This window comes from Labrus mixtus, chromosome 1, assembly GCF_963584025.1.
Source record: "Labrus mixtus chromosome 1, fLabMix1.1, whole genome shotgun sequence".
NCBI classification, from domain to species: Eukaryota; Metazoa; Chordata; class Actinopteri; order Labriformes; family Labridae; genus Labrus; species Labrus mixtus.
In genome coordinates this window covers 12860999-12884827 of record NC_083612.1, presented here as the reverse complement: position 1 = coordinate 12884827, position 23829 = coordinate 12860999, and the positions used below count along the sequence as shown (strand labels likewise).

Here is a 23829-nt window from a genome sequence, read left to right as displayed (position 1 = left end):
AAACCACACAGTCACACTATATGACCCTTTACTTTAGAAAACGAAAGGTATGGATGAGTTGAGTATAACAAAAGAAAACAACACTAAGCATTCTATTCAGGTTTTATTCTCCAAAAATAGCTTTCAAGAATGCATTATTTTTCTTAATCTGGTGAAAAAAGCAGATTAATCTTGGTGCTCAGCTGCTGCACTGTATTTAGTCATTGTTCAGACTGCTTATAGACCACAGCGTGCAATGACGCAAGCAGTCCAACTCAAAGCTGTTACAATTAGCTGAGCCTGCTGAGAGCAAGAACTAAATCCGACTCTAGATTCAGGGAAAACTTCTGGGACAAATTATTCGTTATGACCTCGACCTGTTTAGAATATATCTTGAGGAGAGGAGCTGGAGGTATATTCACCTCATGGAAAGTTGTAATCCTGCCTTCTCTTTTGACAGCTTCCGAAAACTGAGAGATCAAAGACTAAAGGAGATGAAGGAGCTTGAGGACGAAGTGCTTCAGCTACAGAATGGCCGGGTGAGTCTCTCTCCAGAGGAAGAGGAGGAGAGGATCATGGGGTTGGACCTCAGCACATGGGAGGATCCTTCTTACCAACAGCGGGAAAGGAGCCTCCAAATCCTCAGCAGCCAGGAGGGTGCACAAAAGGATGAAGGAGAAGGAAGAGAACATGCTAAGACAACGGAGAGCATCTCTAAAGTGGAAACTGAAGTGATCCAGACGTCGGGTGTGGTGGTGCGAGAGAGGTCTAGGACCGTCGACGAGCCCAGCCAGAAGACCACCCGTGCCAAGCGAGAGAGCCGGCGGATGAGGGAGCTGGAGCAGGCGAAGTTCAGCCTGGAGCTCCTCAAAGTGCGGGCGACAGGCGGTGGTGCGTCGTCGCCATCTGAGGAGAGGCGCTGGTCTGTGGAGCTGATGCCCTCTGTGACCCCGCCCTTACGTTCACCGCAGGGAACGCCCGACAGCCAGAGCTCCAAAGGAAGCTTTGAGCTTCTCAGCATGGAAGACGAGGCTCCTAAGGCTGTAGAGGAGGTGACCGACAGCGAGGACGCCTTCTCCCCTCCGCCTTCTTTCCCTCCTGAACCAGAGCTTCCTGTAGAGGCGGTCTCAACAAGCCCAATGCCTGTTGAACCCCACAGGACGGAGGTGTCTGATGCTGTAGCTCACGCAGGTAGTGAACCCCAGGAAAAAATCGATCAGACAGCCCCATCTGCGCCCATGAATCCGCCCAAAAACGAGAACTACCTCCCTACCTTTTACGTCCCTGCTAGCGAGGGCAGCGCAGTCGTCTCTGTTCTTCCTGCAGAAAAAGATCAACCAACCCGAGAGGCAGCCATTTCCACAACCACCACCACCACCACTACTGTTATCAAGTCTGTCAAAGAAAGGAAAGAATCCACACGGAGGCCAGTGGTGGTGGTCATCAGTATGCAGAAAGAAACCCCACTAAGTGAGGAGCTGAGCGATATCATCCGTCCCCCTGTGGAGGTTCGAGATTCTGCAGCTCAGACAGGGGATTTAACGCCGTCCCCACAGAAACCAGGCCCAGCTCCTGTGCCTCAAAGTCCCGTCCACGCTCCTAAATCGGCCCCCCAGGCCGACCCTATCGTCATCGAGAAGCTGGTGCGACTGAACGAGGAGAAGGAGGTGCGGCAGCGGAATCAGCAGCAGCAGAACGAGAAGGAGATGATGGAGCAGATCAGGCAGCAGAAAGAAGCGCTGGAGCGCCAGCGATTGTTCTTCGCTCAGTACGAGAGAGACATGTTTGAGAAACAGAGAGGAGAAGCTCTGAACAGGATCCAGCAGAGTCGACAGGGACACGGACAAGGTGTTGGTGGAGCTGCAACATCTGGAAAGCCCCTCAGGCCCAGTTCACTGCTGATAGAGAGGACAGCAGGAGCCGCTCCTCATGCCAGGACACAATCTAGCTCCACTCCCCCATTAGTGCACTCTCCCCCAGGTGTCGACATCCAGCGCCAGACGCCCTGCCCACAGCTGCCTCCCCCACCGGCATCTGCTCCCAGAGAGAGACACAGGCCTCCTGCCGAGGGCTGGGCACCCAAACTCACCCTGGAGACCAAAGATGGAGGAACCAGGGTTAGAACAGCAAAGAAGCCTGCAAGTAATCAAAGCACCGCAGTCAGTATGAAAGACAAACCAGGCAACATCTTCTTCTCCCCAAAGGACAACGTCACGTTTACAAAGTGAGTAGTGAATTAGTTGATGTTTCTTTTTATGTTTTTCCCTTTAACTATGTATATGTTGTGCTTATTTTAAAGTTGTTTGGTCCCCAAGGACTTTTTTGGACATGTCATCCAACACATTATTATCAATAAAAATACAAGCTCCCAAAAGAGAAGAAGACAACCTCAGAACACACGAATACATAAATAACAGGAATGTTAAAGTAAACATACATCTTATTTGATTTACTTTATTTTACCGTTATTTTACGATTGAGGTTTAAAATCACTCGCAAAAGAGACCTTGCCAAGATGGAAGCCATACAAAGTCACAGTCACATGAAAAAACAAGTTAAAAGACACAACAGGGGATAATGATAACAATTCTGAACAATTTCAAAGAGGCTTTCAAATGAACATTGGCCCCTCAAGAAAAATAACGTAATTCCTCTGTAGCCACAGTCTTTATGACGCTCTGATTTCAGCTCTTTTTGAAGATCATTACTTCACTTTAATAAGAATTTTGTCTTTTTGTTTTCCTCTTCTTGTCCCTCAGGTTTGACGGTGATGCTGTTCCTAAAGAAACACCGGCAACCGCCCCACGAGAGAGTCCCACTCCGGTCCCAAAGCTTCCTAAAGGATCAAAACCCAGAGATGTGAGTCATCACACCGATTTCTTTTTGTGAAAACAGACATGCAGCATGTGTTTGTGGGTTTGCTTTTGTGCATTTTATTTGTTGTGAACGTACACTGTATGAAAGAAGTAAAGCTAATCCATAAGCCTTAGACCTGCATTTTGACTAATGGCCAGCAGGGGGCAACTCGACTAGTTACAAAAAACATTCTGACCTTATGGAAGACCCCTAAAGTCAATCTACTAATGAGCTTTACAAACACGTTACATTATCTAAATCATGCTCCTGTGGATGATATTGTAGATGGTAACACGTGGTATGCTTAAAGCTTGGCTACCTTGTAGTTGACGTGTTGCTACCTGGTGACCTGTCAATCAGGGAAGAGGTGTATCATTGCACACCTAGACTCTTGTTTAAATACATGGGCACTTCAGGTAAAAAAAAAATGGCTGAATTATCATCATCATCGTTCTTTCATGTGACATCAAAGTGGCTACTCTTACTTCTTTCACACAGTCTGTTGTCCTGTAAATGATTAATAATCATCCAAACGTTAACAACTGACCCACATGAGGAGCAAACCTGAGGAACAAAATGTCTGCAGGTTCTGAAAGGCACCTTTTTAAATATCATGCTGTTATCACTTTGAACAAACTTTAGGTTGGCAGAGTGGGCCAAAAAAAGAAAGCCAGAATGGCTCGGACCCGCTCCGACTTCCTCACCCGCGTCCCCATCACCTCAGTGGGGGGCGATACAGACGAGGATGACAATGACGGCGACAGCCCCATCAGCCCCCGTCATTACGCTCTGCCACTCTCCAAACAGAGCTCCACAGACGCGGGCTTAGGAGAGTCCTGTTTCAGTGACTCAGACATGGTAACAGGCGCCAACAAAGCCACCAGTGATCCTCTCTACGCTCTTAAACGTGGCTTCTCTTTGACACCTCTAACCCCTTCAACAGAGAGAGCAGCACACCTCTGACTCAAACAGAGCTTCTAAACTTAATGCACAATAACTTCTCACGAGGGCGGAAGACATTTCAAAGTATTTCAAGGCAGGTTTTTCAAAGAAAATTTGAAACACCTTCTGAAATAATGATTGATGATAGAACCAAAACACAGTTCTTCAGAAAGAATTTCATGTGTTGACATGACTTTAAGGCTGTCATCCTAACATAAATCTGATACTTGATTGGTTGCACAATCACTTCAGAGATCATTATCCACAGAGACGCTTCATTTGACTTCATGAATCCTGATTAATGCATGACAAAGCTTTGAAATGTGTTTCCCCATCAGATATGAATCCTCTAACTACATTTCTCCTCTAACACTCTTCTCTTTCTCTCACAGTACTAAGAGACTCTTCTGCTTCATTAATCCCTCCTCATTCACTAACAATATTTGCATGTTCACTTCTTTATATTTCCTCTTGTAGGAGTAACACTGCTCATAAACCAAACGGTGGAACTCCTTGAAATGGTCATCAGTCACTCTTCGTGACTTTCTAACAAACTGTTTCTCTTTTCTTAACAGCTGTCTTCCTGCATACACATATTTTGTTTTATCTTAAAAGTATGTTTAATGTGTTACCGCATCCTATTGTCACTGTTAAATAATTATAATTTAACAGTGGTATGATGGTATAATAATACCATATAGTAGTTCAGTTATTGTACAACATATTGTGCTGCTACAGTGATGTGATGCTGCCCTCTACTGGCTTAAACTTGTCCTCAGATATAAACAAACCTGATCACATGGAAGTGCACAGTAGGGAGGCTTTGCTTCACTTCAGCCGTGTCTTTACCATTTTATTGTACCTCATGTTGTTTCAGCCTGCGAGCACTGAGGAGCAAAAGAAACTTCACAAAGTCATGTCATCGGGAGATTTGTGCAAATCGGACTCAATGCGCAAGAACTCGCAGGATGGGAGGTTTGTTTTGCCCTGAACCTTATTTCCATTATTCCTTAGTCTCCATAGAATTTAATAAGTATTGTTTTTTCACTTAAACGTTAAAGATATTTACATTTTGAACACCGTTTTCTTCCAACTCAGAGTCTTCTTTTTTTTCTGATCAGGGTTCGTGGTAAGATGCGTTTCTGGGGAAAGACCAAGTACGGAGATAAGAAGACGTCCAGAGAGAAGCTGATTTGTGGAGCTGATTCAGTGGATGCAGACTATGGAGATACAGGACCGCTGCTGGGAGAAGGTGTGTTATTCAACACGGTGGTTGCAGATGCATCTTTTTGTTCAGTAAAATGGTACAAGAAAAGCTGATCACAATTTTCAAAGAACCCAAAGTGATGTTTAAAAAAACCAAAAAGTACTCAAAACAACAGTTCAAACCTGAAAGACTCTTTATTTGCTATAACTAAGATAACAGCAGAAGCTCACATTTTAAAAGCTTGAACCTGTAAGTTGTCATTGCTGCTTGGACAATGTGTGAAATGATGAATACATTACCGTACAGATCAGAGACCAATAGTTGTTTTTCAAACTACACCTGATGTGGGGTTTTTAGCTCACTTGCAGAACTAGAAGGACCTCCACTGAATTAGACTCTCTTCCTCTGAGCAGGTCAGGAAAACATGTCGCCCCCCTGCAGTCCTGACCTGACGTTGGATCGAGGGTTCAGGGACCTGAAGGAGAACAAGGAGCCGTCCCCTAAGGTGAAGCGAAGGCGCAGCGTTAAGATTAGCAGCGTGGCTCTGGAGCCGGCTCAGTGGCAGAACGACTCGCTGCAGATCCTCACCTGCACCAACGACTACAGGAGCATGAACGACTTCCTGATGAAGAAGGTACAGCCAGGCATACTTTCTGCTATTCTCTTTTGTACATATGAGGATTATATGGCTTATTTTTCAACCTTTAAAATATTTATTTATTGTAATACAATTCTGGTGTCACATTTCAGATCAACGACTTGGACACAGAGGACAGTAAGAAGGACACCATGGTGGACGTCGTCTTTAAAAAGGCTTTGAAGGAGTTCCGTCTCAACATTTTCAACTCTTACTCAACTGCACTCGCCGTAAGTGCTGCCAACAGTTTATACACTGTCCTTTAAAATGGGAAAAGTTCTTTAAAATGATACTCCCTACCTATAAATATAACTTGTGATATCCCTACTCAAGCTCAGTGATTAGAAGCAAAACATTGAAATCAAACTCCAATACTGTTTTCAATGGTTAGGCAAAGGTTTCAAAATGTCAGCCTTGTATAGGAGTACATTATATTTAAGGAGATAATACTGCACACCTCTTGTAATTCTGTCTTGTTTCTCCTTAGATGGATGATGGTAAGAGTATCCGCTACAAAGACCTGTACGCTCTGTTCGAGCAGATCTTGGAGAAGACTATGCGACAGGAGCAGAGGGACTGGAGAGAGTCTCCTGTCAAAGTGTGGGTCAACACCTTTAAAGTTTTCCTGGATGAGTTCATGACAGAGTACAAGCCTCTGGACAGCACACTCAGCAAGGTAAAGACAGCTTTGGGATAACGTTGAAGAAATACAAGTCAGCTGTTTAATGTTCAAATACGAGAGTTTCATTTTGTCATGTGGAAATGTTTCCGTTAAGTGTCTACACAAACTTAAAATGTCGTGCACCTTTCAGTGTGCAACATTTATACATAAATCTTCCAAATACAAGGATATAATGGATTCTTTCTTAAACATATGTGCTGTTCTCTTTTTGTGTTTTTCCCACTACAGCAGGCACCTAAACCTGAACGTAAAAAGCGGAGGAAAAAGGACACCGACATTGTAAGTGTCTATTCATCCTCATGACTTCATAAGGCATGAAAGAAAAACTCTTTCCTCTAACAGCCAACCCTTCAACACCTCAATTCATGCTCGTTGGAATAACATGATATAAATACATCAGTGACCTGAATAGAAAATGATTTTTTTTTTAAAAGAAAAAAAAAGGAAAACAGACATGTGAGTTGTAAAGAAAGAATCTCATGTGAACTCTAAATGAACCTGTGCTCTGCTGCCCCCTGCAGGTGGAGGAGCATAACGGCCACATCTTCAAGTCCACCCAGTACAGCATCCCCACATACTGTGAATTCTGCCAGTCACTCATCTGGATGATGGACCGGGCCTGTGTGTGCAAATGTGAGTATGCGTTTAATGTATCACAGCAGGAATCCAGCAGAGCATCAGAATCACTCAATCATACATAAGTTATTGAAAATGTCTTAAAAGGGTTTTTGACATAACATTGTTGTCATTATGTGTGTCAGAAAGTGTTTTTATTTGTAGGTCCAACCTTTTCCAAAAAGTCAAGTATTCATACAAAAGTCATGGCAACAATCTCTCAAGTTTGTTAACTTCACTATGACATCATCTTTGTCAACTGGAAAAAAACACACCTTTCTGTCCATGTTTTAATACCATGAACAGAAGGCGGGGATATGGACATTTATTAACATTTGGTTGTAAACTAAAATAGTGTCTGAATCATGAGTGCTCACCTTGAGACTCTGATGAGAGTGTACATGCTTTGAGCTGCCAGGGTGAAGATACAAATCATTTCAGTGTTTTAAGCTTCGTAGCAGAAAAATTTGTATTCAAGGATTGTCGTCTATCATGCCTTCAACTCTGCGGTATCACAATGAGCATGGATCAGCAGGTGAATGAATAACAGTTGACAGTGTCACTTCTTGGTCCTCAGGATCATTTCTTTACTAGTAGATCAATCAGCTAATTGACAAAATAATCAACAGCTTAAAGATGAGGACAAATCAAAGATAAATCACAGTCCTTGCACATATGTGTCGCTGATATTGCGGGAAATAGAAGCATCAACAACAACAAATATTGTTCACTTTATCTTTATGCAATCATTCACTTGAACTTATACACACAACACAAACACACACACACACTAAGATGTGCTCAGTCCAGCCTGACAGAGCGTGACCCGCCCTCTCCCCCCTCCCCTCTAATCAGATTGTTTTCAACTGGACTCATGGGGTTTGCTGCTCACTCTCTGCGGACATTTCTCCACACAGCTTGTGCTTTATGTTCGCACAGGATGTTTTTTTCATGCGAGCCGATGTCGCTATGGTCTCTCAAACGATAACTTTTTCTTCTTCTTTTGTTCGCACTGTTTGCTGAATAATGAGGAGGCACTGTCTCTCTGTGGATAATGGAAATGACCTGTTTGATTTCTCTGGCTGTGTTTATCCAGTGTGTCGCTACGCCTGCCACAGAAAGTGCTGCCAGAAGACGACCACCAAATGCAGTAAGAAGGTGAGTCAGCCATGTTGTGCGCCCAATCAATAACATCCCATGACATTAATTGTGTGACTGTGGGCTCATGTACAGTAGCTAGTGTTACATCTGCAAAACGTATAAACTTGTAGTGATATATTTTAATACACGATACAGGCTGTGTGCTTGTTTCTGTGTTTTAACAAAGTATGTGTTGTCTGTTTCTTTAAACAGTTTGATCCAGAGCTTTCCTCCAGACAGTTTGCTGTCGAAGTTTCTCGTCTGACTAACGATGAGAGGGCGGTGCCGTTAGTAGTGGAGAAGCTTATAAACTACATAGAGATGCACGGCCTCTACACTGAAGGAATATACAGAAAATCAGGATCCACCAACAAAATCAAAGAGCTCAAGCTTGGACTTGACACAGGTAATTATTGATGTGGATTTCATATAACAGATGAATGATGTTACCTGGTGGGGTTAAAGCAGAGTCTGTGGAGTGGAGGTGGTCAATGGATGTCATCCACTGGTTTTTGAACTCATGTTCTTAAAATCCCTTTTGGCATTTTGGTTTTCACCATCTTGGTTTTGTTGAACTAGAAGAGAACATATTTGGACGACAGGGTGGAAACGCTTTTATATGTATTTATTCTGATTGACAGGCTGCTATGATGGTTATCCATCAATCACAGTCAGCCACATGTTGAAGCATATCCTAAATGAATGTGTGTTTTAATCTAAATAGGACCAACGTTTAGGAAAAATACTGAAATGCTTAATTGTAAAAGACTTTAGAACTAGCAACTGGCCATGGTGATGAGCGCCAGAGCAAACTGTTGAGCTTCCCAAGGTGTCTTGGATATGCCGGTTAGAGGTTGTGAAATGTGAGGCCATTTGGTAGATGTCAATACCTGGAGCTCACATGAACGGAGCCTGGGTCTGTTGAAGGTAGCTGTTTGCCTCTAAGAGCGATGTGGTTGGTTATGTAACTTATCAGTAGTGCATTAGCTCTGGGAAGAGAGCACAAAGGGCTTGAGCACAAGTATCTTGTTTATTTCAAAACGAGTTAGAAAGTAGGGTCATTTTCCCATCAGGTTTCATCAAATCCAACTTTTTTTTAAACAAAAGGAGTCAACCCTTTTAAACTCTGTGGTTTAAGGCACTTTTGTATTTGCTTCAGTTTTAAACCAAGAGGCTAAATCTACTTCTTCTACACATTCTAGAAATGAAACGTGATTACTAAACATTCTTCTTTTGAACACACAGATGTGGACAGCACAAACCTGGATGACTACAACATCCATGTTATTGGGAGTGTTTTCAAGCAGTGGCTCAGAGAGCTGCCTAATCCTCTGATGACATTTGAGCTCTATGAGGAGTTTATACGTGTTATGGGTAAGTGGTCAGCATCAATCATCCAATTCTGTTGTGTTTTCACACTGGACTATCTGTCCCGAGTAATAATGCAGTACAGAGAACAGCAGACGATACATTTTGTGCTCGACCATACATAATGATTCGTCTCTTGGAAATGTCTCTTCAGGTCTGCGGGATAAAAAAGAAACCATCCGAGCGGTATATTCAATTATTGACCAGCTAAGCAGAACTCACCTAAACACTCTGGAACGCCTCATATTTCATCTTGTCAGGTAATAAAGAGTCTTATTGTAATCTCAGAGTAGGATTTAGACGTTAAACTGCTTTATTTGCTCGCTGATAAAAATACTTATACTGTATGTGTGCTCGTCAGGATCGCCTTGCAAGAGGACACAAACCGCATGTCAGCAAACGCCTTGGCTATAGTTTTTGCCCCGTGTATCCTGCGCTGTCCGGACACCATCGATCCCCTGCAGAGCGTCCAGGACATCAGCAAGACCACAGCGTAAGGATGTATTTCATGTCTATAAAATGAATTATTGCGTGTAAGTTGGGATCAGGAGGGGAAAAAAGTTTGAATTAATCTGTATCATGTGGAGATAAGGAACGGAACTCTTTCAAGGCTATCAAGATCTAATTTATTAACGTTTATTAACGGCAGTGAGAGCACAGACTTGACAATGTTTGGACAGAGAAGAAGAGAAAATGCAAAAAGAAGTAAAAACTTTAATGTCAAAGTCAAGTGAAGTTCTCCTCAGATTGATTATCATTGTAGAAGAAAATATCATCACTACATAACACACAATGGCAATATTATTTCCATGAAATGTCAAATTTAATTTCCCCAACAATGGTTAGATAAGAACTTTAAACAACCCCCTTAAACATTTTCATGTTTTAAAAGTTCAAACAATAAGTTTATACGTGTTCCAACTCCTTTTATGATTTGTAAAAAAAAAAAAGGATTTTAAAAAGTGTTTGACGATTTATTTGCAGTATACTTTTCATTGTTTGTTGTTTTTTCTCATTTTTCAGTCTGTCTGCTCTGTTGTAGGTTCATTTCTGTTTAGGTTTCATAATGAAGGTCAAAAAGGGGGCTTAAAAGACAAAAAACACTCGGTTCATATCTCTGCTTTAACTCACAAGTGTGTCAGAAGTGTTTGATTCTTTTGGTAACTCCATGTGAACTTATTGTTTTGTTTTGATGTGATGTTGTCCCTCTGACATCGTTTGTTTCTTTCTATCCCTCCTCAGGTGTGTAGAACTTATAATCTGTGAACAGATGAATAAGTACAAAGTGCGACTAAAGGACATCAGCAGCCTGGAGTTTGCTGAGAATAAAGCCAAGTGCAGACTGACCCTCATTAGACGATCAATGGTAAGATCACATAACGTGACTATGACTTACTCTTATTAGATAAATGTCGTAATAACCACTGATTCATTGCTAAATCTACCTGACTGAACCATACTATTAACTCCTTCAGTGCTTAACTTTCCCTGATTTCCTCCTTGTTGAGCTGTTTGTCTCCGCCATATTCTTCCACCTAACCTGTCCTTTCCTTTACTCAGAAACCCGCACTAATAGCTGTTAGATTTTTGAGCATAGCGCGCACTATGGTATGTATACACACACCACGGATTGCAACCCCAAACCATCATCCACTGGTGGTGTTGTTGTTTTTGTAGCGATCACTGCTCGGTCTCATTTCTTTAAAATAATTATGTGCATCCTCTCCATCCCCTAAAGCATGAGTCATCACTTCACTTAGTCTCTATTTTTGATTCTATTTTATTTTTTCTGTGTATGTGTTAGTCTATAAGATATGTATCTTTGATGATTCACGTTAGAAAACTATGAAACAGCCCGATTATGTATGTAGTGTGGGACATTCAAAGTGCACAATTTCAGCTTGTGCTGTTACTTAAAACATGTATTTGTTGTATTTAACAAACATTGCCGGTGTAAATTTAATTATATGGTCAGATAATACGGTATAGTCTGCAGTTAAGCTCTGATTTGATTTGTCCCAGATATATCAGTACATGATTATCTTCTCCAATATGCACAAATAAGGGAAATTTTACAGAATATACTGAATGCAAAAAACTAGGGCCCGACTGATGTGGAATTTTTGGGGCCGATATCAATGTTTGGTAGGGAAAAAAAATCAGATAATGATATATCAGCAGACATCTTTCTTATAGTATCTATCTTCGATCTGTAGAGATGGATAGACATAGATATACACATTTATTGCCTTGATCCCTCAAATGCAGTTTCCCAATTGATTTCCCACACTTTTGTATTGTTACATAAATCTTCATTTTTAAATACTGGAAAAATAACTACTGTAGTAACTTACAGTAATTGCTCCACTGCGGGAATAACCTGTTTTAAGGCAGCAAATCAGATGACAGAATAAAAAAAACAAAACTGACCTTTATGACCTTCACGGCTTTACTAATTCCTCTTCTTTGCTTCTCACTTTAATTTTTAAGCAGCCAAATGCAGCCAAAAAGGTAATGTTTGTGTTGTATTGTGCTGTATTTATGTTGTGGTTTAGTGCTGCGGTATTGTTCTAACCTTGGCTTGTCATTTAATGTGGATCATTCACTGCATGTGCAAGTGAATAGCTCAAAGTTATAAGTGGTGAAATGTACTGTAACTGTTTGTTTGGTGCTGGTGAACTGCTTTGTGATGGAGCACAAGTGATATATTTACATTACTTAGAGGATAACATCTGTCCTTTATTTGTCTCAAAAGGGAAAAGGACACGTACAGCGACTCAGCTACCACACGCCCTCGCCTCCCGTTAGTCCCCGGCTGCCGTTTGTGCCTGACGCTGTGATAACAGAAAGTGATGGCGAAGACAGAGCCGACTCTTTACCAGAGATCTCTGAGCATCAGCAGGCAGCTATGCAGCAGGAAGAGAGAGTGTTGACTGAGCAAATTGAGAGCCTGCAGAAAGAAAAGTAAAAACTTTCACTGGAGTTTAACTTTTATAAAAAACTTTATAAGAATTGTAAATATATGTTACAAGTTTGCATATAATAAGCTGTTGAACTGGCTTTTCAGTTCATTTAGCTAATCTGCATATCGTTTGCCTCTGCAGAGAGGAACTGACTTTTGAGATGCTGGCTCTGGAGCCTAGAGCATCAGATGATGAGACCTTGGAGTCGGAGGCCTCTATCGGTACAGCTGACAGCTCTGAAAACCTCAACGTGGACTCTGAAGGAACCATTTCTGACTTCTCTGGTATGACATCAGGCAGGAAACCTTGACTCACCTTCAGAGGTGGCAAAAGTATTCTCACTATTCTCTCAAGCAGAAGTATGGATACTTGTATAAAAAAGAGACAGGTTAAAGCAGAAGTAACTTTTCACTAAAGTAATAGTTAAGAATTGGAGAGTCTAAAATGTACTTAAAGAATAAAATTAAAAAGGAAACCTCCAAAGTACATTTCTTCCTGCTGTGCCCCATTAGCTGAACCTCAAGTCATATTTTGGAGGCTTTTCAACCTAACCATACTCTTATGGCTCTGATTGATTATTTATGAATCATTCTAACTTCTTATAGATGATGTTAGTATACTGTTTAATATCCAAAGGAGTTGTCTTTTTTTGGTCTTTTTTTGGAGATTTTCGAAAGGTTGGGTAAGATGCCTACAAGGATGCAAAAAAATATCTAACAATTCCCTTTTAAAAAAATTATTTGCAGTAATTATAATAAATGTAAGGACCAGAAAGGTGCAAATATTTGTATTAAATATAGTATTAAATTAGAAGGAGTAAATGTAAAAGTTGTCAGACAAATAAGTAAAGGTACCTCTGAACTGTACTTGAGTACAGTAACTTAGTATTTATACTTCATTACTTCCCAACTCCTCTCACCTTACAAGTGCTTTCTGTATAAGGCAGAAAAGATATAATACCACCTCTAATCTTGACATGTTTTGGCTTTCCCTTGCAGAAAGAGGTCCGATGGTGACTTCCCCCTGGCCTCGGAGATCTGACGTACAGAGCCCCCGAAGACGTGGTCTCCGCCGTCAGCCTGACTCTGTGGACTCAGTGGATTCATGCTCCAGTGTTTCGTCCTACTCCTCTTCATCACACTTTCAGCCAATGTCCTCTGCCACAGGCCGACGCTTTCGTTTTAACAACAAGTCTCCCTCAGGTTCAGCCCAGGCCCAGGCTCTCAATACATCTCAGGCCTCCCAATCCGACAGTACAGACATGAGCCCGACAGGAGATCAGGACGGGTCATGCGATGAAGTTCCCCAGTTTATTAGCAGAGGCACCTTCAATCCAGAGAGGGGCAAACAGAAACTAAGGGGGGCCAAGCATTCAACCAGGAGGCACTCCAGAGATGGTGAAGGGCACGGCAGAGACCCTTCAGACCTACCACAGCAGATTTTGTATGGCAACAATGAATTCATGGTATGAAGGACACTGGGACACCAAAGCACTCCCTTTTTTAACTCCCTGGCAGGAATATAAGCTCTCAATGGGAGGTACCGCAATGGCGACTGATCTCAGCTCTTCAAAGCATTTTGCTTAGCCTTTCTTTGTTGGAAGTCTGCAAAGAAGTCTCCCCAAGTGCCGTGTACAGTGTTACTGAGGGGGTTGTTTTACAGAGGGACATAACTCAGTGGAAGGGCTCCTCTTCTGTGGACTAAACTGCCAACCATGCTCTCACAGTGCCTTGGCAGCTTTTTACCCAGCGCCAAGAGGAGACGCACTGAGCAGGAGGACAGAGAAAAGGGAATGTTGGAATATGCTGAGGACCACTCTGCATCAGGGAAAGTTACAGAGCTGGAAAGCTATGGCAGTGTATTACTGAAGATGAGAAGAAATCAGGCAACATCAGGTGTCATGGATGTTGCAGTGAACCTTAAGCTCAATATTATTAGCTGCTTTATGAGTTTACAGTTCATAACAATCAGTGTACGCAGTGGTTTCTCTGTTATTACAAAAATATTTTCCCCTTATTTAATAAATTTTAATGTCACAGAAATTCTTTATAGCATATAATATACAGGTATAAATACTGTACAAAGCCGGAACACCAGCTTGCGCTGGGTAGTTGAAGTCAGATATTTATCTTTTTTTTTCTTTTTGAGTATAATGGACAGATATGTACGGATTTGGGCAGTGGATGATTCATGTGTGTGTGTGTGCATTTGCCGAGCGCTCATGCTCAACTGTGTATGTGTGAAAAAGAGAAAACCACTCCATATGTTTTAAGTTTTTGTGCTGCTTTTTTCCCCCTTACAAGGGAAATACCGCCATCAAAGGGACCAAGTCAGCTGGTTTGTATTCCAGCCAAGGGGATCCCAGCTCTGTAAAGAATGTTAAATGTGTATTATAAACCCTGCATTCACTGCTTAACAGCCATACAACAAATGTAATGTACAGTACAGGTCATGTGTAAAGTGTAGGGGGCAAATGCCATTCTGTTATTGAACTCTATTGTTACCCCTCCACTCCAAAACCAACCCCCACCTCCAGTTTCAAAAGTGTTTGCTGAATAGCAACCAAACAAGAATATAAAAACAGTCTGACTTTTGTCTTTATTATTGAGAATGTGTTGTGTTTTTGTCCTTTGAAAACCTTTCTGTCCAATGTTGAAGTACTCAATTTCTCATTCCTGACATTCTGCAATGACGCCCAAATGCTATTAATGGTATATTTAAATCAGAGCTTTATACAGCGGACGTTTTGACTTTTTATATTCATAAGCTGTATATAAGTAGTGTGCTGTCCTTCTGAGTCTGAAAAGGAACAAAGATGGTGACAGGTGATATGCTACCATGCATTAAATATGATAGGTCTCCATACCACTATAATTACCAAAGAACAAAAGTTCCTGCCACTCTAATTTTGAATTAGCTTTTGAATTATCATAATAACACATTATTTATCTTAAAGATGAAAGCAATATGAAGACAATAATATAAAATTCATACTTAGTATACACAAGGGTTGGGCAAACAGAAAATTCTTATCAATTTGGTGACTCATGGCTCTAATATGTATGTCATTGTTTGAAATTCTTAAAAACCTGTATAGCAATAAACAGAAATTGCCTGTTGCAATTCAATATAATGAGCTTAACAGCACATTTTGAATGTAGCCGGGTGGGTACATACATTTTTTCCCTTCACATTTGAAACATGTTTTTCCACCTTTCAAAATCAACCATAGACAGTCGTTGAAATGCAACCACTTCAAGGTGCACTATTTGAAAAATTGTTATGTAACGATGTGTAGGCTAATAACGTAATTTTACGGGTAGTTTTAATAATAATAAGTTCTAGTGTCTGCTGTTTTGTCAAAGAGAAAATTAGTTGGCAATGTAAGACATTCAAATGTTCTTCTTTTTTTTATACTTTACATTTCCCATAATTCCGACAAAACCCCAAAGCATCTTAAAACCATTGAAGACTTGACTGAAATTTTACAAATAGGCTTTCTCACTTTGCATGTTATGTTGACCACAACAAATTGGGTCCTATTTCGAGAAAAAAAATTAAGTTGTTTAATATCAGACTGACTGTCACGAGAACTGCACAATGGAAACAAATTACATTACTCTAAAAATAAAGGTAAACTAACTTAATTGATAACGACTGGCACTGGGAAATCCTCCCCCCCCACCCCCACCCCCGTGACGCGCTCCTCAACCTACGCATGCGCAGAGGCCCTGTGTCACAGCAGAAGCAGTCAGGAGAAGCAGACGCCGACAGGGACACGGGGACTGTCGTTGTTTATTTCACACAAGACAAACTTTCCTCAACAATGTCGGGATTTGAAAGCAACCCCTTCGCTGACCCCGTGGACGTTAATCCCTTTCAGGTGATTGTGTTGTTTTGTTTCCGAGTTTTTAGCAGCGTTTTTTGTGTAAATGTAAGACTGAAAGAGATATGCTGTAACCAAAACCTGTTTGGTTGGTTGCTGGGTTTGGCCCGGTTTGGCTTCAGTATTTCCTGACCAAGAATCGTCACCATAATGTCTTATGACACGTTGTGGCCTGTGAGTAGGTTTTTTATAAAGTGTAAAACTGTAGCCTATGTTAATAACACTGTACGTAGTAGGCTGCTAATTAACCTGCGCAGGTGAGCAGAACAGGTGTCAGCCTTCAACCGACTTTCATTTTAAACACGCCATTGATAAATACATACGGGTAGATATATATATAGCCTACACCGTATCTGGTAATAGCCGGAAATAATTGTGCACTTTGTTTCATATGGAGAACTATATGAGTGTTTCATGTTTATAAATTACATCCCAGTATGTTTGTGTAAGTTATTGTAATATACAATGTGATCTAAAAGCTACAGACGGTGAAGACATTTGCAGGGTAGCATATGTCTTTCTGACAATATACTAAAAGAAAACGTACCCTACCTTACGTTCCTTCACACCTAAGAAATTGTGTTTTAACCACAGACTGTAAATATTACGGTTTTAACTGAGATAAATGTGCCCTAGCGCCAGGAGTCTATTAATAGTTTATGTGGTGTGAAATAACAAAACATTCAAGTAACATTCCTGGCCCTTGCTTGCACTCCCTGGGACACAATTTAACACATATCACTGAAGAGGCGTTGTTACTTCTCAGGGATACATCATGAATCTATTCAATGTGTTTTTCAGGATGCCTCCATCACACAAGCCACCAGTGGAGCCACTGAAAACGTGGGGGAGTTCAACCCCTTTGTTGCTGATGTGGTTAGTACCTCTGTTTTTACTCTAACTGTGAATGTGATGAAGTGTTCTTTCGTCATATGGTGAAGTAATTTTTGGATGTTAAAAATCAGTATTTCTTCTTTTACCAAGGGAACCAATTCTGGTAAGACCATCCCCATCTCTGCTGCCTCCTCACAACCGGCCGTCCTTCAGACCTCGATGGAGCAGAGTGCACAAGTGAGTCTGATGTATATGTACCATGTGACATTACGTTTTATATATAGATTTTTTAGGGGGGGGCACAGATTGGATTTGAACCCAGGCCATCCTGTAGCTCTTGTATATGGGCCGCGACCTAACTGCTAGGAAATGAGCACCTGAACATTACATTTTAACATTATATATCAGTAAAGATTGAATTACTAGAGTGCACCTGTGTTTTGTAGCTGAAAGGAGCTTTAAATGTCCAAAATAATCGATAAGTACAAGAACAAATACATCTTTAAGTTTAAGAGTGATAAGCTTGTAGCAGAAATAGAGCCCCACCTAAACTGAAATTGTGACTCACAAATGTATTTTTACATAGTTTTATTGTTGAAAAATTAACTTTCAAGAGTTCTCTTGTTTAATATTTTGTCACATTAAGGCTTATTTCCATTCTGAATCAAAATTGTATGTTAGTGCTACTGACGTTAGTATTTTGAATTCAATTCAACTTTAGTAGCAAGTCAGAAAAGAATAGCTTTATGGCTGACAATGTTTTTCACATACTAGAAATTTGTCTTGGCAAGGCATGTATATTTATAAAACACCAGTGATACATGGAGCACATCAGAGTGCTTTACAGGGTTGTAAAAAAAAAACCTTAGGAGCATTAGGAGAATTACAAACTGATGCATTAATCGACAAAGTAGCAGAAGGAATCACTCCCATGATTCCCCGCCAGCCTCAACGTTATCTATATTTTTTTGATTGAGAGCCCCCTGGTGGCAGAATCTACATACTGTGCCTTTAATAGTTGGAGTTAATGGTTACAAAAACTAGGATATCATAGTTTTCTCAGGATGTTCTGTCTTGTACGGCTGAAAAAGCTGTAAAATCAGATGTAGTGTAGCTCATGGATTTCAAATAACAAATCCTCTAAGATGGAAAATGCAGCAGGGACCTTTAGTGATGCAGGGATGATATTGAACACAGTGTTCAGATTGCAGCTCTTCCATCACCCTTAAGGCAAATGCAGCTGCTGGCCAGGCTAGCCTGATCAAACAGCAGGAGGAGCTGGAGAGGAAAGCAGCCGACCTGGAGCGGAGAGAGCAGGAGCTGCAGAACAGGAATGGAGGCATAACGAGCACTGGCGGTGAGAAGTTCAAGTTGTTTTTACAAGTGGCATTAAAAGTCCTGATGTTATTTAAAAAAACACTAAAGGATTGACAGTTACGATGTTAAACCAGCTGTGTTGTTTCTGTCTGTCAGAAAAACAGAACAACTGGCCCCCTCTACCCGGTTTCTCCCCCGTGAAGCCGTGTTTCTATCAGGACTTTGAGGAGGACATCCCAGAGGAATACCGCAGGATCTGCAAGAGAATGTACTACCTCTGGATGTGTATGTACCCATGCAAGCAGCTCTTTTTCCTCAATACAAATGTTTATATCTATAAATGTTGTATGACAACAATTCTAAGTAATTTTATAATTGACATCTGTAGCAGCCATGGTTACATGCACACCACAGTGCATCATTCCTGTAGACTTAAAAATGTCTTCACAACAGGAAATCTTCCATAGATACAATAATCACTTACAACATTTAACCCCTAGTTTACAATAGGATTATTACATTATGAATGGAACATTTTTAAAACTTGACAGCCACAACAATCATTATTTTTTGTGCTGCCTATTATCACATTTTTCCATATAAAATGATTTAACATTTGAGGACAGTGTATCTCATTATATTTGAAAGGTTTTGTAAAAAGTTGATTTATTCATTTCAATTGTATGTCCTTAACAACCGTTTGTGTTATTATTTTCTGTCACACATTATGGATTTTATCAAAAAATCTCTCACACCGAGTAGATCTTCCAAATGGCCTTCTTTTGGATTATAAGAAAAATACTTTTTTTTAGCTGTGAAAAGAATTGTGATGATGCATTAGTCCTTTAGGGTTGATGTCTTCGATGTGTTTGATTTCTTGTGTGTCTCTGAAGTCCACAGTGCCACCCTCTTCCTCAACGTGCTGGCCTGTCTGGCATACTTCACTGCAGACTCCGCGAGTGGTGTTGACTTTGGTCTCGCCATCCTCTGGTTCATCCTCTTCACCCCCGTGTCCTTCATCTGCTGGTACAGGCCCGTATACAAGGCCTTCAGGTACGCTCATGATGAAATATTCTCTATTACCTACAACACTGGTTTAAATGTTTTGCTATGCATGCAGGAGATATATGAATATATCATATCATTTTAATATTTGTAATTTATTTCTTATGGTTAAGAGCTTTAATTGTTTTTTTCCACTGAAAAAAAACAAATTCTTCTGGACTCTGGTCTTGTCAGAGAATAAGCATCTCAAACATCATTTATATCTCCAGTAGAGTCATAATACTGAATAAAAGATTTTAAAGACTATTTTTGGTCTTTAAGTGCGTATGGTCTGACCTAAACCTCCACTTCATTTTATGTGCGTACGAGAACACAACATTTGGAGACTTTAAATTCTCCTTTCTAATGTTTATGACTTAAACATCTGGACGCCTACTACCCTTCAGAAAACTCTTAAAGCTGTACTTGTCGGTTGCCTATTGTTTGTTTTCAGTCTGTCCAGCTATTGTTTGTGTTTTTATTGATGCTTTTACACGATATAAAGTTCCTAAAGGATAAAAAATAGTTCTATATCAATAACTTGTTTTTCCTGTTGTTTCCTTCACTAGGTCGGACAGCTCCTTCAGCTTCTTCTTCTTCTTTTTTGTCTTTTTCTTCCAAGTGGCGGTGTACGTCATTCAGACTGTAGGGATCCCCAGGTGGGGAAACAGGTCAGTGGAAACCTTTTTTTAAATTTTTTTTATTTAGCTTTTTGTGCCTTTTATTTAAGTGCAGTGGATAGAGTCAGAAATCAGTGAGGGAGAGAATGGGGAATGGCATGCGGGAAAGGAGCGGAGCCACAGGTCGGATTCGAACCCGGGCCACCTGCTTGTACATTTTGCACACGCATTAACCACTACCAGAGCGCCCCAGTGGAAACCTTTGTAACTGAATATTCATCTGCATGTTGGTGACAGTCTGAGGGTGTTGTCAAAATGCATGAGATAGTCATTCATTGCTAACAACCAGTTTCTATCTTCATTAGTATTAAATGTTGGTTGTGTTTGTGTGTCTCTTCTTGCTGTGTTTCTCCTCACTGGCATCTCTTTGACAGATTCCTGCTGCTTTAACTTGTCTGGGTTGCTGCTTTGTAAGTGTGGGACTTTTCTCTTTGGGTTTCTTTCCTTCACCATATAATATATATTAAGCCTTTTACTTTTCCATCATTTACTTTTTCAAACTTTTCATAATCATTTTTCTCAGGTTAGGATACTGTTTGAATCAGTCATTGTCACACTACTATAATGCTTGTGTGCTGTTATTTAAACACAGTCACTCTTAATTGTTGATGTTGTTTGTTTGTGTATCTCTTGTCAACAGTGGATGGATCGCAGCCATCAGCATGATCCGTGTAAACTTGGCTGTGGCTGTGGTCATGATGGTCGTGGCTGGTTTTTTCACTGTAAACGCTATCCTGTCTATAATCCTACTGAAGATGGTATGTTTATGTTCAAATACTAATATTGAGATTTTACTCAAGTTACACAATTCTAAGGCCCTGTGTCCACTTTTTCCGGGGCAGAAAAGCGCTGGCTGTGCGTTCAGAAGCGCTTGAATGAAGCGTTTGTGTGCTGAGAATGAAAGTGTTGCACGTCCGTCCTGTTTCTATGACAACAGCCTGTTGACAACGGCTGCTGTATGACCGACACGGCTCAGTAACGTTTTTTTTTACTGTATGTTTTATATCTGAAATTGTTTTTACCCCAGCAGACAGAGCAAATATTTAGTATAAAACACGATTTGTAGGTGACAAAAATACGGGGAATATCAGATATTTTGAAAAGAGCGCCAGTGACATTAACAGCACCTTTCTGAAAAGTAACATTTTCAACTCAAAGCACTCAGAGCGGCCGCGCAATAAAGGGGAAAAAAACGCTGGTTACGGCGATTTTTCTGCAGGCGGCCGTCTGCTGCTGCAAACGCTCTCTACTCCTGAAAAGAGACGCTGGTGCTCAGAAAAGAACTCTAGGTGGACACAGGGCCTAATTCTGTTGTTTTTTTTCTGAGTGGAGTATTGGAGCATCCAGCTGTCAAAGCCAGCACAATCCTAAAGTTTTAAGATTATAAATACATTTTTTTTGTCTGCATCTTGAACCAATACTGCTTTGAAATATAAACATTGAAGGGCAATCATCACCTTTTTCTCTGATATTAATGCAACAGTTCATGGCAAAGACAGAAAAAACATGTACAACTGGCCAAATTAGTATGTTGCAATCTTGTCAAATTCTTTAAGAGAAAAAAAACACAAACCAAAACCTGAATCAGCACCTGCTTTAAGTATGGCTCATTTCTTTTTTTAATATATCCTCCTGACTTTCGGACAAAACAAGACCAGAACCATTGGCCTAAACTTAACACATTGATACCTGTCTGTGCCCTAATCTGTGTCACTTATCCCTTCAGGTCCACTCCAAGTACAGAAGGACAGGGGCCAGCTTCACCAAGGCCCAGCAGGAGTTCTCCAGCGGAGTCCTGACCAACAGAACCGTTCAGACTGCAGCAACCAGCGCTGCCAGCGCTGCTGCTCAGGGAACCTTTGGAAATTAGACTGTTTTCCACTTCCTCAGTGCCTCAGGCTAGTCTCTGATCTGACCATCATACCAGGGAGCCATAAACCAACATTCTTCTGTTAGTTTGGGGGATTTGGGGGGGGGACTGATTATTTAATGAACAGAGCCAGAAAACAAGTTAGGAAGAAGGATAATCTCCTCTCCATAAGATCAGCAATGTGATGCGGTGTTGTAAACGTCTTGGTTGTTATTGAATATTTGTACAACCCTTATCAGTACACAGCATGTTAATTTGTGCTGTAATACAATTCTGGATGTATTGTAGGATTAAGACAAACTGATGGTAAGTATAAAGCAGGGTAGGAGAGACAAAATTGGCAAAATCAGACCACTATATATCATCAGGAGAGCATTAAACATAACAGACCAAGGATATATGAGTGTGAAATCATGTTTTGCACAAAGCAAAAGGTGAGGTTTAGTGAAAAATCTATTTTATAAATCATTTCATGTTGAAAATGCCGGCAAAGCATGATGGGATTTTCATGATAAGACTTTTCTATCATGTTGGGATGTAGAAACACACTGAAGCCTAAGAAATTAAACTAAACACTCAGTAACGCTGGGGTGATATTTTAAAATACTGGAGATTGTTTTATAATCAACCAATGATCGAATCACATAATGTTTGTTTCTATTTTTGTCCCCACAGCAGCATGAAGATTGTTATGAGTATTATTTTTCTGCCTTTTTAACATTTGAACTCCGACAGTACGCTTTATACGACCAAGTTCAGATGTTCTAGTGACTTTCTTTGCAGGTCACTCATCGCGTGCCATGTAAAATGAGACACATCCTGTTACATGTAAAACTGCTGATGAACACAGTTGCTCTTTTGATTTGTATCTATAGTGCTGTATAGGCGGAGCTGGTGATTAATGACGGTGAAGGGATGAAGGTTTTTTTCTTTTCTTTTTACTGTTAAAATCTGCAAACTGATTAAGATGAAGTGAGGTAAACAGCTCGTCTGAGGGCAAATGAAGAAAACTGGGATAGCACATTTTATTTCATTTTTAATTCATGTTGACTTTTTAAGAACACCATTATGTTTCCTTGGATCCTGTTGTAATAAAAGGGAATGACCACTGACCAAGTTGCTGAGATAGTATAGAGTTTTTATATATTTACAAAGAATGATAATGAGCAGAAAAAACACTTTATTTATCTGTCAAATATTCATTATTTTGACTTTGTATTGTTAGTTATTACACTGCAGACAAAGTCAAGTGTTACTAGATAGTTGCAGATAGTTTGTATTTCCTAGCTACTCCTACATGTTTGTAGGTATTAGTATTTTCATGTTTTTACTTGTGAATATATATACTGTCCTTTTCTAATCCTTTGCCCCTGTATCAATCACATTCTTTAGGTGTACCTCAGTGCCTTTAAGCGAGTGTAATCTAATGATTTATTTTGTGGGGATTGACGCACAAGGCTGTCGGTTGTAAATGTTTTGTCTCATTTTCTTTGTCTTTATAGAAAATAGTTTTATGGTGAAGTTTCCCTGTGATCAATTTGTATTGAGGTTTGTTGTACATACTGGTATTTAAAACATGTACTGGTCGGTTGTTTGTCAGAAATAGGTTCTAAGTCTTAACATTGAATAAAGTATGATTTCTCTTTTCAATTGAAGATCTTATTGAAAAGTAGCATGTGTACGCCTACCAAGTAAAGATGGTTTTGCTTGACCAAATGTACCAATACCAGATGTCACAGTGTAAAAAATAATCTGTGTCCTATCAGTTTGATGTTATTATGATATACTCATGTACCCCAGAGGGATATG

At 40.4% G+C, this 23829-nt stretch overlaps 2 protein-coding genes across 9 annotated transcripts in view; both read left to right on the top strand.

Moving 5' to 3' along the window:
* The window catches only part of myo9aa (myosin IXAa), a 119632-nt gene extending 104660 nt beyond the window's left edge, over positions 1 to 14972 (top strand). For 3 of the 8 annotated variants that reach the window (XM_061029815.1, XM_061029978.1, XM_061029489.1), the window contains 21 exons: positions 440 to 2203; positions 2739 to 2838; positions 3478 to 3693; positions 4655 to 4752; positions 4899 to 5029; positions 5398 to 5618; positions 5735 to 5851; positions 6109 to 6297; positions 6532 to 6582; positions 6825 to 6936; positions 8015 to 8076; positions 8272 to 8464; positions 9304 to 9432; positions 9581 to 9686; positions 9788 to 9919; positions 10669 to 10792; positions 10987 to 11034; positions 11917 to 11937; positions 12182 to 12390; positions 12531 to 12673; positions 13388 to 14972. In XM_061029815.1, coding sequence (XP_060885798.1) covers positions 440 to 2203; positions 2739 to 2838; positions 3478 to 3693; positions 4655 to 4752; positions 4899 to 5029; positions 5398 to 5618; positions 5735 to 5851; positions 6109 to 6297; positions 6532 to 6582; positions 6825 to 6936; positions 8015 to 8076; positions 8272 to 8464; positions 9304 to 9432; positions 9581 to 9686; positions 9788 to 9919; positions 10669 to 10792; positions 10987 to 11034; positions 11917 to 11937; positions 12182 to 12390; positions 12531 to 12673; positions 13388 to 13860 — 4639 coding nt within the window. In that variant the 3' untranslated portion in view covers positions 13861 to 14972. The remainder of the gene's footprint in view (positions 1 to 439; positions 2204 to 2738; positions 2839 to 3477; positions 3694 to 4654; positions 4753 to 4898; positions 5030 to 5397; positions 5619 to 5734; positions 5852 to 6108; positions 6298 to 6531; positions 6583 to 6824; positions 6937 to 8014; positions 8077 to 8271; positions 8465 to 9303; positions 9433 to 9580; positions 9687 to 9787; positions 9920 to 10668; positions 10793 to 10986; positions 11035 to 11916; positions 11938 to 12181; positions 12391 to 12530; positions 12674 to 13387) is intronic. The other 5 variants (XM_061029572.1, XM_061030053.1, XM_061029731.1 and 2 more) reach the window with 5 other exon arrangements.
* Positions 14973 to 16092: 1120 nt separating this feature from the next.
* On the top strand, positions 16093 to 23670 carry scamp2l (secretory carrier membrane protein 2, like). Its single transcript, XM_061030830.1, has 9 exons — positions 16093 to 16272; positions 17077 to 17151; positions 17260 to 17346; positions 18340 to 18466; positions 18583 to 18711; positions 19320 to 19479; positions 20040 to 20141; positions 20791 to 20908; positions 21877 to 23670. Exons 1-9 carry the CDS (start codon positions 16108 to 16110, stop codon positions 22018 to 22020), a joined length of 1107 nt encoding a protein of 368 aa, XP_060886813.1. The 5' UTR covers positions 16093 to 16107; the 3' UTR covers positions 22021 to 23670.
* Positions 23671 to 23829: the final 159 nt, after the last annotated feature.